General features: G+C 38.1%; 1 protein-coding gene across 1 annotated transcript in view; it reads right to left on the bottom strand.

The window, feature by feature from the left end:
• The window catches only part of LOC124258543 (sine oculis-binding protein homolog), a 102,938-nt gene that overhangs the window by 35,857 nt on the left and 52,941 nt on the right, over positions 1-14,140 (bottom strand). Inside the window, exon 2 of the mRNA XM_046692611.1 lies at positions 11,978-12,179. Within this exon, the coding sequence (XP_046548567.1) occupies positions 11,978-12,179 (202 nt within the window). The remainder of the gene's footprint in view (positions 1-11,977; positions 12,180-14,140) is intronic.

Here is a 14,140-nt window from a genome sequence, read left to right as displayed (position 1 = left end):
TTTTCTTGCAAATTTACATTTTTGACCAATAAAAATATTAAAATTTAATTTTTTGAGCGAGGAAAATTCATTTGTTTTTCTTATTCCTGAAAAAATACGACCGGCGGATCCGTAAAACAAGAAATAAAATTGGTCTAGACTAAAGAAGAATTTGACATCCATAAATATTTTGTCTTATACACACACACCATTTTTATAAAGAAGTTGACGTCCATAATATTTTGTCTTATATACTCATGCCAATAATGGTTGTCACCCCCTTCAATTTTTTTATTGGAGAGGGGGTGTGGGTGGGGAGGGGGGTGACAACCATTATTGGCATGAGTATACTTGAATACCAACTTCTATGTGCCTCTCAATAACCTTATAAATGATGTGGGAATATATTTTGTAAATCATGCTTTTCTAATGTCTGAGTTTATCATGTACACAACCATGGACTAGTTGGTTCTATTGAAAGAACATACCATGTTTATCATTACAGGTGTCAACGGTTCATATGGGACAGTTTTGATTTGCAAATATTAAAACTGCTTTTTCTAAAATCATGTATTTCCTGATCATTGTTTATAGTCTGCCATATATGACTGAAGACAAGCCAAATTTGGAGGACCAAAAAATCATTCTGTAGAAAGGGGGCAGCTTATCTAAAGACTACGCTTTAATCAAACTACATTTTTAACATAATTAACTGCTTTCTGTACAGTAAATATTACAATCTTGTTTTCTTGCTTTTAATGGTTCCCTTGGTGACAATACCATGATTCAAGGGGTAACTATTCATTATGTGACACATAGTTCACATGCTCTTTGAGCATGCACCTTGTGGATGGATTCAGCTTTATAAATATTCATTATTATTATTTTAGTTAACTTCTTTCAGTGCCATTTAAAAGTTGGTATTATGAACTTTTATGGATAGACAGCTTCTTTATTGCAATTGCTGCCATGTTTCGGTGTAGATATTAACACGATTATCAAGCAAGTGATGAGCTAACTATTTTGTTATTTTCTTTCAAGGAAATATGAAGGAAAAATTCCAACAAAACACTAAAATTGTAAAAATTACATTTTCATAACATTTTAGAAATGTATAAAACAAGAAAAAATAATTGATAAATAACTGTTAAATATTTCAACACCAGTTTGAGTACCGGCAATTCATCTTTTAATATATATAACTGTAGTGTTAATTTGACACTACAAGAGTCATGAATATTCTGGTTCTCTTACACAAGGTATTTCTTTCTTGTCAACATGATAACAAATTGGGTAGACAGGGACAGTGAAAAAGCATCACATTGAAACAGAACCTTTCACATAATACCAGAGTAGGTTTACTTCATGCATGATGAAAGTACAGAAAGTATTAGAAATATCAATATATGAAGAAAGGCTGTTGAAAAAGAAGACATGGAAACCAACTACTTATACAAGAAAATATCATCATGGATAGGGTTTCCGACGTAATTAGGATTTTTGTATCTGAGTAATGTACAACTGCAATTTATTCTAAGGGCAAATTTTGAAAATTGATCATCTGTAAGACAGCCTTGTGTGTAATATGAATGTGATTAATGGATGATTGAGAAGGAAAAGTGAGACAATACCATCATTTAGAATTCATTTGCTTGTACTTATAAACATTACAAAATATTCTGCAGAGAAACTTATATCTGCTGTTATATGATACGAGAGATGAAGGCACGATTAAATGTGTTCATCAAAGTTCATAGCACCAATCAGAGGAAGTAGTTTTCAAAACTACCTATTTTGAAAGATACTATATATGTTTGTTTAAAAAGTGTATTTTTTTTTAAAAAGATTGTAGACTGAATGCTATAGTGAGGTGCTATTGTTATTGGAAGTTTGCCAGTCTCTTTAAAATCAGATTTTTAACTCCAATACAAAGTTTTCCAAACAATGTGGTAAAGAATGAAGCTGATTGTTTTAGAAACTTGACATTTGATTGGCACAGGAATGTACATTTCCATCACTTAAACTGAACAATCAAAGTTTGTTCATGGTAGGATTGATAGTACCAGTAGTAGTAGTAGTTTTTGTTGTTTAAAAAGTAGTAATAGTGGTAGTAGTAGTGGTGGTAGTAGTAATAGAAGTAGTAGTAGTTGTTGTAGTAGTAGTTGCAGCAGCAGTGGTAGTGGTAGAACTGACTGAGTTTAGTTTTACGCCGCTTTTAGCAATATTCCAGCAATATCACGGCGGGGGACACCAGAAATGGGCTTAACACATTGTGCCCATGTGGGGAATCGAACCCGGATCCTCGGCGTGACGAGCCAACGCTTTAACCACTAGGCTACCCCACCGCCCCGGTAGTGGTAGAAGAAGTAGTGAGGTGAGGTGAGGTGAAATTGGGTTTTACGTCGTGCTTGAGAATATTTCGCTCATATGACGACGTGCATGCGTGTGTATGTGTATGTGCGGCTACTTGTACTAGACAAGACTTAAGCTGGTTTTATAGTGCTAGCCCACTGAGATACCATGCCGCAGTGAAGCATGAATACCCCACTCAGACACATTATACTGACTCCGAGCCGACCAGTCCTTGTTGTACCCATTAATGCCAAGGGCCAGGCAGGGACCAACAAGTACCATATTTTAACGTCTTTTGGTATGACGCGGTCGGGGATCGAACCCGCGACCTTCCGCTCTCCAGGCGGACGCTCTAACCACTACACCACGGAGGCAGTCAGAAGAAGTAGTAGTAGTTGATGTTGTAGTAGTAGTTGCAGCAGTAGTAGAAGTAGTAGTAGTGAGTGAGTGAGTGAGTTTAGTTTTTCGCCGCACTCAGCAATATTCCAGCTATATGGCGACGGTCTGTAAATAGTCTGGACGCAATTGGGAACCGATAACATGTGTCAACCAAGCCAGCGAGCCTGACCACCCGATGCCGTTAGTCGCCTCATACGACAAGCATGGGTTACTGAAGATTAATATTCTAACACGGATCTTCACGGGTTAGTATTAGTAGTAGCAGTAGCAGCAGCAGTAGTATCTTAGTAGCAGAAGTAGTAGTATTTGCTGTTCTTGTAGTAGTAGCAGTAGTAGTAGTAGTAGTAGTAGTAGTAGTAGTAGTAGTTGTTGTTGTAGTAGTAGTAGGAGGAGGAGGAGGAGCTGTTGTAGATATTAAATGTCAGTGTCTGAGAATAGTCATGTTTATCTGCAAAATCAGCAGCAGTAGTTGTAGTATAAGTAGCAGTAGTAGCCAGCAGCTGCAGCACTAGTAGTGTAGGTAGAAGTAGTAGCCAGTAGCCAGCAGCTGTAGCACTAGTAGTGTAGGTAGAAGTAGTAACCAGCAGCTGTAGCACTAATAGTAGTTTGTACATTCAGTCAGATAGCATCACTGGTTCCACCCGTGAAGATACGGGTTAGAATGAATCTTCAGTAACCCATGCTTGTCGTAAGAGGCAACTAACGGGATCGGGTGGTCAGGCTCGCTGGCGTGGTTGACACTGTATGTCATCGGTTCCCAATTGTGTAGATCGATGTCTCATTGCTGTTGATCACTGGATTGTCTGGTCCAGACTCGATTATTTACAGACTGCCGCCATATAGCTGGAATATTGCTGAGTGCAGCGTAAAACTAAACTCACTCACTCACTACTACTACTTCTACTACTACAACATCAACCACTACTACTTCTTCTACCACTACTACTACTGCTGACACTACTAATTTTACCTACAGCATCAGCCACTACTGCTTCTTCTACCACTGAGTGCAGCGTGAAACTAAACTCACTCACTACTACTACTTCTACTACTACAACATCAGCCACTACTACTTCTTCTACCACTACTACTACAACAACAACTACTACTTCTACCACTACTACTACTGCTGACACTACTACTACAACATCAACCACTACTACTTCTTCTACCACTACTACTACAGCTGACACTACTACTACAACATCAACCACTACTACTTCTTCTACCACTACTACTACAGCTGACACTACTACTACAACATCAACCACTACTACTTCTTCTACCACTACTACTACTGCTGCAACTACTACTACAACAACTACTACTATCCAAACAACTACTACTACTTCTGTTACTACTACCACCACTACTACTATTACTATTACTACTATTTAAACAACAGAAACTACTACTGCTACTGGTACTATAATCCTACCATGAACAAACTTTGATTGTTCAGTTTAAGTGATGGAAATGTACATTCCTGTGCCAATCAAATGTCAAGTTTCTAAAACAATCAGCTTCATTCTTTACCACATTGTTTGGAAAACTTTGTATTGGAGTTAAAAATCTGATTTTAAAGAGACTGGCCGCCGCCATATAGCTGGAATATTGCTGAGTGCGGCATAAAACTAAACTCACTCACTCCATGAGTCAGCATCAGATTGAAATGTCCATTATCTGCTTCTTATGTAGCCAATATTACATTACGTTGTCTTTATCTGTGAAAATATGCAATTGCTAACATTATATTCTTGTATCTAGCCTTTATCACTGGCACTGATCATGAAATTGATATGAACATCAAATCCATATAGGCATACAATCTTCCCAAATAACATACCACAGAATAATGATGTAAGCTGCATTTTGAATAATTCATTCAACTTGAATAATAAATCCCTGTGATTTGAAAATAGCCTACTCAAACACTAATACTTGTTTGAACAAATACACCAGTTGTGTTTATCTGTCACAGTTGAAAAGAAAACCCAAAGTGATTATCTATTGATAATTGAATTTGGAACAAACAGTTTTAATATCACGTTGAGACAGTGATAACTACCAGATGCCTTCCCCAAAGTATCTTTTTACATGCCGAACCTGAAATTTTAAGCCGAATATCAAATTTTTACATTAATAACTCCTAGCAGGAGACAGACTAACAAATATAATTTCTCCTTGGACTCGAGAATGTATCACACAGCAGAAAACATGTATTCCATCCAATGTGGATCAGTCAAAGTGGAAGAAAAACGAACGGCATATTTTCTCCTCATGTTGTCTCGGGAGTTTCCTCCCCTGAGGTGGTATTTCAAAGCAAGAATAAGCTTTTCTTTCAGACCACTACACCTTACAGAATAAACAACTTTCCCTGAATTTATAGGTTATGGAGATACAAGAGAAATCGGACCTTCCAACAGCCGAGAAATTGGTCATTGTTCTTGTGTCACTGGGTATCATATAACAGACAGTTAAAATCATACATGTAATGAAAACATCACACATTAATCTGGTCTGACGTGAACTATGAATCATGCCAAAGACGCTGGCAATATGATCTTGCTCCGATCTGGCAAGGGAGAAGGGAATTTCAGAGGAAGGATATCAGATGTGGTCCGTACAGACCTGCGCGATCCGCACACAACCTGATGTGCAGTGCAGATTACACCGCGCATCTGAGCCCCCTCCCATAATACAATTCTCCATTTCATAACTTCCTGTCGGTAATCAATGGTACAGATGCATGTCAGAAAATAATACCACCGATATGGTTTAGAAGGGCTGTCCATTGATTCTTAGAATATCTCCCCGCTAGACATTTCGTACAGGGACTCTGATGGATGCTGGCTTCAATCTGACACAAAAACATTCATCATTTGCCAAAGTTTTTCCAAACTTCTTCTGCTTGTATTGCACTCTTCATAAATATTGATTCTGATATTATTGAAGAAGGTGAAGTTTTTATGCCATTTATTTTAATTCCAACTTATGTTTTAAAGAATTAATCACACATGCTGTTACATTTTCTTGAAATGTTTTTATTTGTTTCAACTATTTTATTTCACCACATGGTCATATTCTTGGAATCTACATATGGCACCAATGTTCCATATCAATCTCATTTCACTAATTTTTGGTTAAGATATGGACTTTTTAAACCCCAGAATTATACTACTACGTAATTTATCTATTAATCACAATATCAAGAAGTCCATCTGGTTTTATTCTGGTTTTTTTTAACTTTCCACTCAAAGAATATCTTTAAGCATCATGAAACAACCTAAAAGAGCAAATTCATATTTCATTAATCTGGGGACAGAATACTGCAGATCCAACTGGGTCTGCAGAAACTGATGAGATTTATAGCATGAAAGAAGAAACGGTCCTAGCGTGACTGATGGCCATATAGGGACATGGATATTGTTGTTCTCTACTCCTTGAGGAGAATACACACACCAGCTGTAAGTCCCCAACTAAGCAGGATGTGCTACAGCCAACAGCAACACAACATGTAAGTAACTAGTAACCCCTATACTAAATGGGTGCACAACTCCACAAGAATCAGAAATTTCAAAATTTAAATAATCAAATCTGATGTTTTATCAATCAGCATTACCCCTCTCTGCTTTGCAAGGAAGGGGCAGTCATTACAGCTCCCTTCCTCCCTCCCACCCTGTCTGTTTTCCTTGGTTTTTGCTTTGATAGAGAAAAGATTATATGTTAGGTAGGAAATATGAACATGTTAATATATTATGTCTCCATAGTTGATAAACATGCACAAACAAACCATCTCTAATACCTAGTTAGCAGCCGTAGATCATAACTTATAAGCTGTATTTTTCAACCAGATATTATCAGAAAAAAAACTCTTTAGAAGCAGAACTGCAAAGGTCAATTTTTTCATCAAACACAAAAAAAACTAGAAAAATCCCAATTTTAATTTTCAAAAGAAGATGACTATGTAACAAAGTTTTGCAGACAGTTTTAGCTGTTTCAGCAAACCAGCATACAACAATTAAAACTGTCTGTGTTGACACATAGTAAATAACACCAACACACTAACAGGTAAGTCATGGCAAGGGGGGATAACTAGGCTATGTGTTACTTGTCAGGCCCTGTCTACAAGAAACATTAAACAAAATACATGTGTTGCCTTTAATTCGCCTTAACATTTCTTTTCCTATTTGATTTTCTGCCCTTTTTCAATGAAGAAGCTTAATAAAAAAAAATTGGGGGGGTTTCAAAACAAAACTTAGTTGCTTAATGTTTTAATCCAGACCAGACCAGACAATCCAGTGATCAACAGCATGAGCATCGATCTGCGCCATAAGGAACTGATGACATGTGTCAACTAAGTCAGCGAGCCCGACCACCCGATCCCGTTAGTTGCCATATGATGGAGAGGGCTAAATGACAAGCACATCATATACAGTGGAAGCTGTCTAAACTTGCACTCGTCGGGACTGAAGAAATAATCTGGTTGAGACAGCGTGCCGGATTGTAGAGCTGACATGGTTACCTATGACTGGAACTAAACTAGTTTTGTCACTCTCATATACATTGTTGTATCACATGGTTCTCTCAATTACTGCACACATTGACTCACCTCACTAATTACATGTACAAGTATACCATACTGAACTAAGATCAAATTATCTTTGTCGACCAACTGGACACAACCCCAACACCCTCATCAAATGTGCCAACCGTGTCCCCGATTCATGAACAGAACATCTATCAATTTGCATAATCATCCAAAACAAAAGCTAGAAAAGAATTCGTCACAAAATGTTTACACCTTACAAAACTGCATTTGGGTTACTATTCGGAAAACAGATTCAAATGGTCCATTTTTTTATCCATTAGACATTTTTTCCACTCACGAAAAACAATTTTCAGATATTTCATTTATTTCAGATTATTAAGTCAGTGTCAAAAGTATTTAAAAAATGCAAAAAAATTAATTTGTTTTTTAGAAATAATAAGATATGTGTTATGTCAGTCAGACAGAACAGAAAAGAAATGTTTTAAAGGATAAAAACACAAAGGATTATGTTCCATATGGACCTGTTTTGAAGTTGTTTTGCTGGGCAAAGAAAATGTTCACAAATTTATAACAATATTCTCCATTTGCGAAATTTGGGGTCAGCAGATCTGTAATCTAAAAAGTTGCCTTATCTCTCCTGTTTGACTATGGCTAAAGGGAAAAGAATGTTATTGCTTGTCATTTGCTTTGTCAGTTTTGGCCAAACTTAACATTAGTCTTTATAAACATGAACAAAATATATATGTACCCTTCCCTTGACAGACTGTCTTAGTGTTCAATTTTGTTACGAGATGCTGTTATCAAATCATCCTCATGTTCCCTTGACAGACTGTATTAGTGTTCAATTTTGTTACGAGATGCTGTTATCAAATCATCCTCATGTTCAGACCCCATTAGGCTACTGCAACAAAACAACATTGATCTCATTGTCTATCTGAAAAATATGTTACTGCTTCCTGTGAAGGTCCAGTAACGAGCACAAGTAAAATTATTAATTACTTATGTAATCTTATCCACTACATTGTCAGAACATGATCGGACATTATCTCAAGATGGTGATACAGTACAACCAGAAATTATTGAGAATTGAAAGATTGTAAATTGTTTATTTTTTTCACTCATTACTCACGTATTAAATGTGAATATTAGCAGAACATAACTCCAGATTCAAAGACAGGTGAACAGTTAGTATTTTGTCAAGTCACCATGGGCAGCAATGCAGGCTTCAATGCGTCGGGGCATACTACTGATCAAAGAAGTTAGAAAGTCGTGGTCCATGCTGTTCCAATATCAGACCACCTCTTCTTTCATTTCAGCAATATTTATCAGATTTTTCTTATTGACACTTTCCTTCATAAGTCCCCAAACATTTTCTATTGGATTTAGGTCAAGACTATAGCTTGGCCAATCTAATAATGTCATATTTTATTCACCAGGCCTGTGAATGCTTTGAATGATGTTTTGGGTCGTTGTCCTGCTGGAAAATTCAAAAATTTCCATAAAACACGTGAGCAGATGGAAGTAAATGTCCCTCGAGAATATCTGTGTACCGCTCACTGTTCATATTCCCTTCAAATACACAGAGGGGCATTGACCCTAACACAGATATGCCACCCCACACGTTAAATTTCGGACTGTACTTTGGGCGCTGATACAAAGGTTTTTCAGTTTGTTTGGTCCAGATTTTCAGTGTATTAGGAAACAGCCACACAGAACTTTCATCTGAGAAAATCACATTGTCCCAGTTAAAATTTCTATGCTGTAAGCACCAGTTCAACCTTCGCTCCTTTTGTTCAGGTTTCATGATCGGTGATGGAATTCCTCGACTTTTCTGCCAACCCATTGCATGCAGCTCAGTTCTAGATAATTGTCTCCGTACAGACAGCCACAGTTCCTCTATCAATCATATCCAGCCTTAAGTTTTCTCAACTCCTTCGTTGGTTTTTAGAAACAAGAATACCAAGCCGCCTCCTGTCACCGACAGTCAGTTTCCTGGGCCTACCTGCACCTCCCTGGTGCTCAGTGCCATATTCAATTGCAATATTTTTCAAAACACGATAAACAGTGGACAAAGGGATGCCTGTTCTACTTGAAATCACTTTAGCTGATCTGATGTCCTTGATATAATACTCTAAAATCAACTTCCTCTTCTCTAAATCATCCATACTGAGGATCACTGAAAATGTCGTCTGCTAGCAAGTAAACAAAGGGGGATAACTCTTCACAAACTAATGAAAAAGGATTAACAGAGTTGTCTCTCTTGAATGAAACCAAGCACTTGATAGCTGGTCAAGGTTGTTTATACTAGAAATCAATTAAACATATTCCTAAAATTCTCAATAATTTCTGGTCATACTATATTTATATGCTGGAAACTACCCTATAGCAAAATGGCAGCTCAGATGTCCAAAGACTCTCAGGAGACAAAAGTTGGCAGTAGGTTTTATTGAACCGTTCTTCTGATCAGGAGCTGTGGAAGCTGATGACACAGTTCTCCGTGATTGGCATCGGAGACTTTCATGTGCGTGTAAACATGGCATATATCGTGGACAGCTTGCTCACTGCATAACTCAAGACAGCCGACTAATTTCAATAAAAATTCTCCCGAAACCACAATTTTTCATGTTGTCATGTGTCCATATCTCTTTAAAGGATCAAATTGTTTCACGAGTGATACACAGAAATAAGCCGTCTTTCTCCTCGCCGTAAACAAGGACAAAGACAGTTTCCGTCACTTAAGTTACTTTTTTGCAGAAGAATAAAGATTTTGAGCGTCACTGATGTTTTGATTTGACGATTGAGATGAAACTGTGCATTGAAATACAGTGTCAAGAAATGGTTACTGAAAGGACTATTTTGTCTAGATGCAGTGAGATTAATCAACAAAAATGTAATTGGAATATTAAGACTGAGAGCTGTTTGATTTCACAGTCAGCAATGTCTCAGATATGACATGCCAACCTGCGTGTTGTGGTGGAGCTTGGGCTGGTAACCAAGTGACTGATAGTATGAGCAACGCTTTAAGTGAGTGAGGTTAGTTTTATGCTGCTTTTAGCAATATTCCAGCAACATCACAGTGGAGGACACCAGAAATGAGCTTCACACAGTATGCCCATGTCAGTATCGAACCCAGGTCTTCAGCATGATGAGCAAACACTTTAACCACTTGGCTACCCCACTGCCCCTCAACAATTTAAGACATAGGCAGACTGTGACATGGATATTGTGACGATTTAGTTAGCTCTAATAACACACACAGAGTAGTGGACCATTTGTTGCCCTGAAAACCCCACTGGGACAGCTGGGTATGATTCCCATTGACAGACCGCAGCGGGTGCAGTGAGTCAATATTCCACCAACAAGAGTGAGTGAGTGAGTTTGGTTTTACGCCGCTTTTAGCAATATTCCAGCAATGGGGGACACCAGAAATCGGCTTCACACATTGTACCCATGTGGGGAATCAAACCTGGGTCTTAGGCGTAACGAGGGAAAGCTTTAACCACTAGGCTACCACACCATCCCCACCCACCAACAGGATAATATATGACACTTGTTTGAAATTACACCATATATACAACATGTAAACAATTTGAAATGTAACCACTTTCATTCGAACTGACGTCCAAGTACAAAGAACAACCAATCAAAATGTTTTGCTAAGTCTCAAGAACAATAAAAAAAGCGAAACATAGTCAGGTTGCCATGGCTACAGAACAAAATGGTGGTTGGCATCTGATGCCAATGTATGTTCTCATGGCTGTTGTGTGATAGTTTTGACCATACAAACAGTGAGTGAGTTTAGTTTACGCCGCTTTTAAAAATATTCCAGCAATATCATGGTGCCATAAAAAGAGACAATAGAAAGATGATTTTAAAACTGTAGAAAAGTATAAAAATGTCAAAAAGTACAAACTGTCATCCATTTTCAGTTTAAAAAATGTAAAATCAGAAACCGTATCCATGGTGATCAAGTTGACAATCATGAAAACAGGACAAAACTAGCCCATTAAACAGAAAATCACACCTAAAAAACCCCATTAATATGAGTTCATGATTAATCGTAATGTGTTAAACTTTAATAGAGATGCCTATGATATTTTGTTACAGTAATTTTGAAGTGTTAATGTCCCAGAACAGAGCTACTGCTTTGTGTAACCTTAAAATGTATGTTGTATGAGGACACAAACACTGACTGAGGTCACATGTTTTCATTTTCATTTTCCTTTAAAAAAGGGAGTGCAAACTAATTATGTTTTATGCAGTCCATTGTTAACGGAGGTGCTGCCAGTTTATCTGTTATCAAGTCAGTGCTGATCTGTTGTGCAGCCAGTTTATCTGTTATCAAGTCAGTGCTGATCTGTTGTGCAGCCAGTTAACCTGTTGTGTTGCCAGTTGTTAACTGAGGTGCAACCATTTTTACTCTTGTGCAGTGAGTTTTTAACTGTTGTGCAACCAGTTTGTCTCTTGTCTGGTCATGATTTGTTTTTAACTGGTGCAACCAGTTTATCTGTTTTATCTAATATACCCTTGAGAGTGATAATTGAAAAGTTCACAATAAATTAAGAAACTATTAAATTAAACTATTCTTTTTGAATATCTTAACAATCGTCAAAGGTAATTGTATAGGTAACAAATTATAAGGTATAAATCTTGAATAAAGCCAACCTCGAGATGCTGGTAAGACATGCTACTCACTGAGACGCCCACTCTCTCCCTCTTCCGGCGTCATCAGTCCACTCTCGCTGCCATCCAGACTGTCACCATCACACACGTCGCCGTCATCCATGCCGTCTTCAGGCCGATAACGCCCCAGGTTAAGCTGTTCCGTTTCACTACTGCTGACTTTGTCATAGCCGTACCAGCCTAACAGCTCATTCATGGTAGTCTCAGCATAGTCCTGTAACAGACAGCATTGTTAAGTTTGGCATTCATAGTGGTGCTGTAACAGATAGCATTGTTAAGTTTGGCATTCTTAGTGGTGCTGTAACAGACAGCATAGTTAAGTATGGCATTCATAGTGGTGCTGTAACAGACAGCATAGTTAAGTATGGCATTCATAGTGGTGCTGTAACAGACAGCATAGTTAAGTATAGCATTCATAGTGGTGCTGTAACAGACAGCATAGTTAAGTATGGCATTCATAGTGGTGCTGTAACAGATAGCATTGTTAAGTTTGGCAGTCATAGTGGTGCTGTAACAGACAGCATTGTTAAGTTTGGCATTCTTAGTGGTGCTGTAACAGACAGCATTGTTAAGTTTGGCATTCTTAGTGGTGCTGTAAAAGACAGCATTGTTAAGTATGGCATTCATACTGGTGCTGTAACAGATAGCATTGTTAAGTATAGCATTCATAGTGGTGCTGTAACAGACAGCATTGTTAAGTTTGGCATTCTTAGTGGTGCTGTAACAGACAGCATAGTTAAGTATGGCATTCATAGTGGTGCTGTAACAGACAGCATTGTTAAGTTTGGCATTCTTAGTGGTGCTGTAAAAGACAGCATTGTTAAGTATGGCATTCATACTGGTGCTGTAACAGACAGCATAGTTAAGTATGGCATTCATACTGGTGCTGTAACAGACAGCATAGTTAAGTATGGCATTCTTAGTGGTGCTGTAAAAGACAGCATTGTTAAGTATGGCATTCATACTGGTGCTGTAACAGATAGCATTGTTAAGTATAGCATTCATAGTGGTGCTGTAACAGATAGCATTGTTAAGTATGGCATTCTTAGTGGTGCTGTAACAGACAGCATAGTTAAGTATGACATTCATACTGGTGCTGTAACAGACAGCATAGTTAAGTATGGCATTCATACTGGTGCTGTAACAGATAGCATTGTTAAGTATGGCATTCTTAGTGGTGCTGTAACAGACAGCATAGTTAAGTATGACATTCATAGTGGTGCTGTAACAGACAGCATAGTTAAGTATAGCATTCATAGTGGTGCTGTAACAGACAGCATTGTTAAGTATAGCATTCATAGTGGTGCTGTAACAGACAGCATAGTTAAGTATGGCATTCATAGCTCTCATTGTGGTCATTCATAGTGGTCCTGTAACACATAGAAATGTTATGTTTGTGAATTTATTAACTTTCATCTCACCCTGTTATTTCACCAGAACTTCCATCACACCCTATCTGCTACTTTAACAACATCTCACCCCCATCTGCTACCTTAATTAACATCTCACCCTGTTATCTCACCAGAACTTCCATCTCACCCCATCCGCTACTTTAACTCACATCTTATCCCATCCGTTATCTCTCCATAAATTCCATCTCACCCTATCTGCTACTTTAATTAACATCTCACCCCATCATCTACCTTAACTCACATCTCACCCTATTATCTCACCAGAACTTCCATCTCACCCAATTGTCTACTTTAACTCACATCTCATCCCATCTGCTACCTTACCCTATCCTTATCACTGTGTGTAAATCTTTGTATTCCTAAAATCTATTTTCAGCTGAAAACTTAATATTGTGTCATCGGGCTGAGGGTTTCTCAATGGATTTAGACGATTCACAATTGAACAATTTGAAATAAAATCCGCGGATCAGCGGAAAATTGCCATCCCTGTTCTCCACAGTACTACTGATGAAACCCCTCTTCTACCCTGCCCCAGGTATATCAGGTGTTTGGGTCCCCTTACATCACGTAGCCCTCATGTGCATGTGCAGCTGGACCTACGTACACACAGGTGCGTGGGAGGCACTGTTCACCATTGAGGCAGACTGTCTGTGACAGTGAAAGTGTTACCTAACCCCACTCCTGGAGCTAGGAAACACCCTCCCACACCACATCCCATTTTAATTTTGCTGAATAATCTACAAAAGCGAAGATCACCAAATAT

Source organism: Haliotis rubra, unplaced genomic scaffold (assembly GCF_003918875.1).
Source record: "Haliotis rubra isolate DU_JTF1 unplaced genomic scaffold, ASM391887v1 Scf697, whole genome shotgun sequence".
Taxonomy (NCBI): domain Eukaryota; kingdom Metazoa; phylum Mollusca; class Gastropoda; order Lepetellida; family Haliotidae; genus Haliotis; species Haliotis rubra.
The sequence above is the reverse complement of the archived record's forward strand: the minus strand, read 5'-3'. Positions and strand labels throughout refer to the sequence as shown.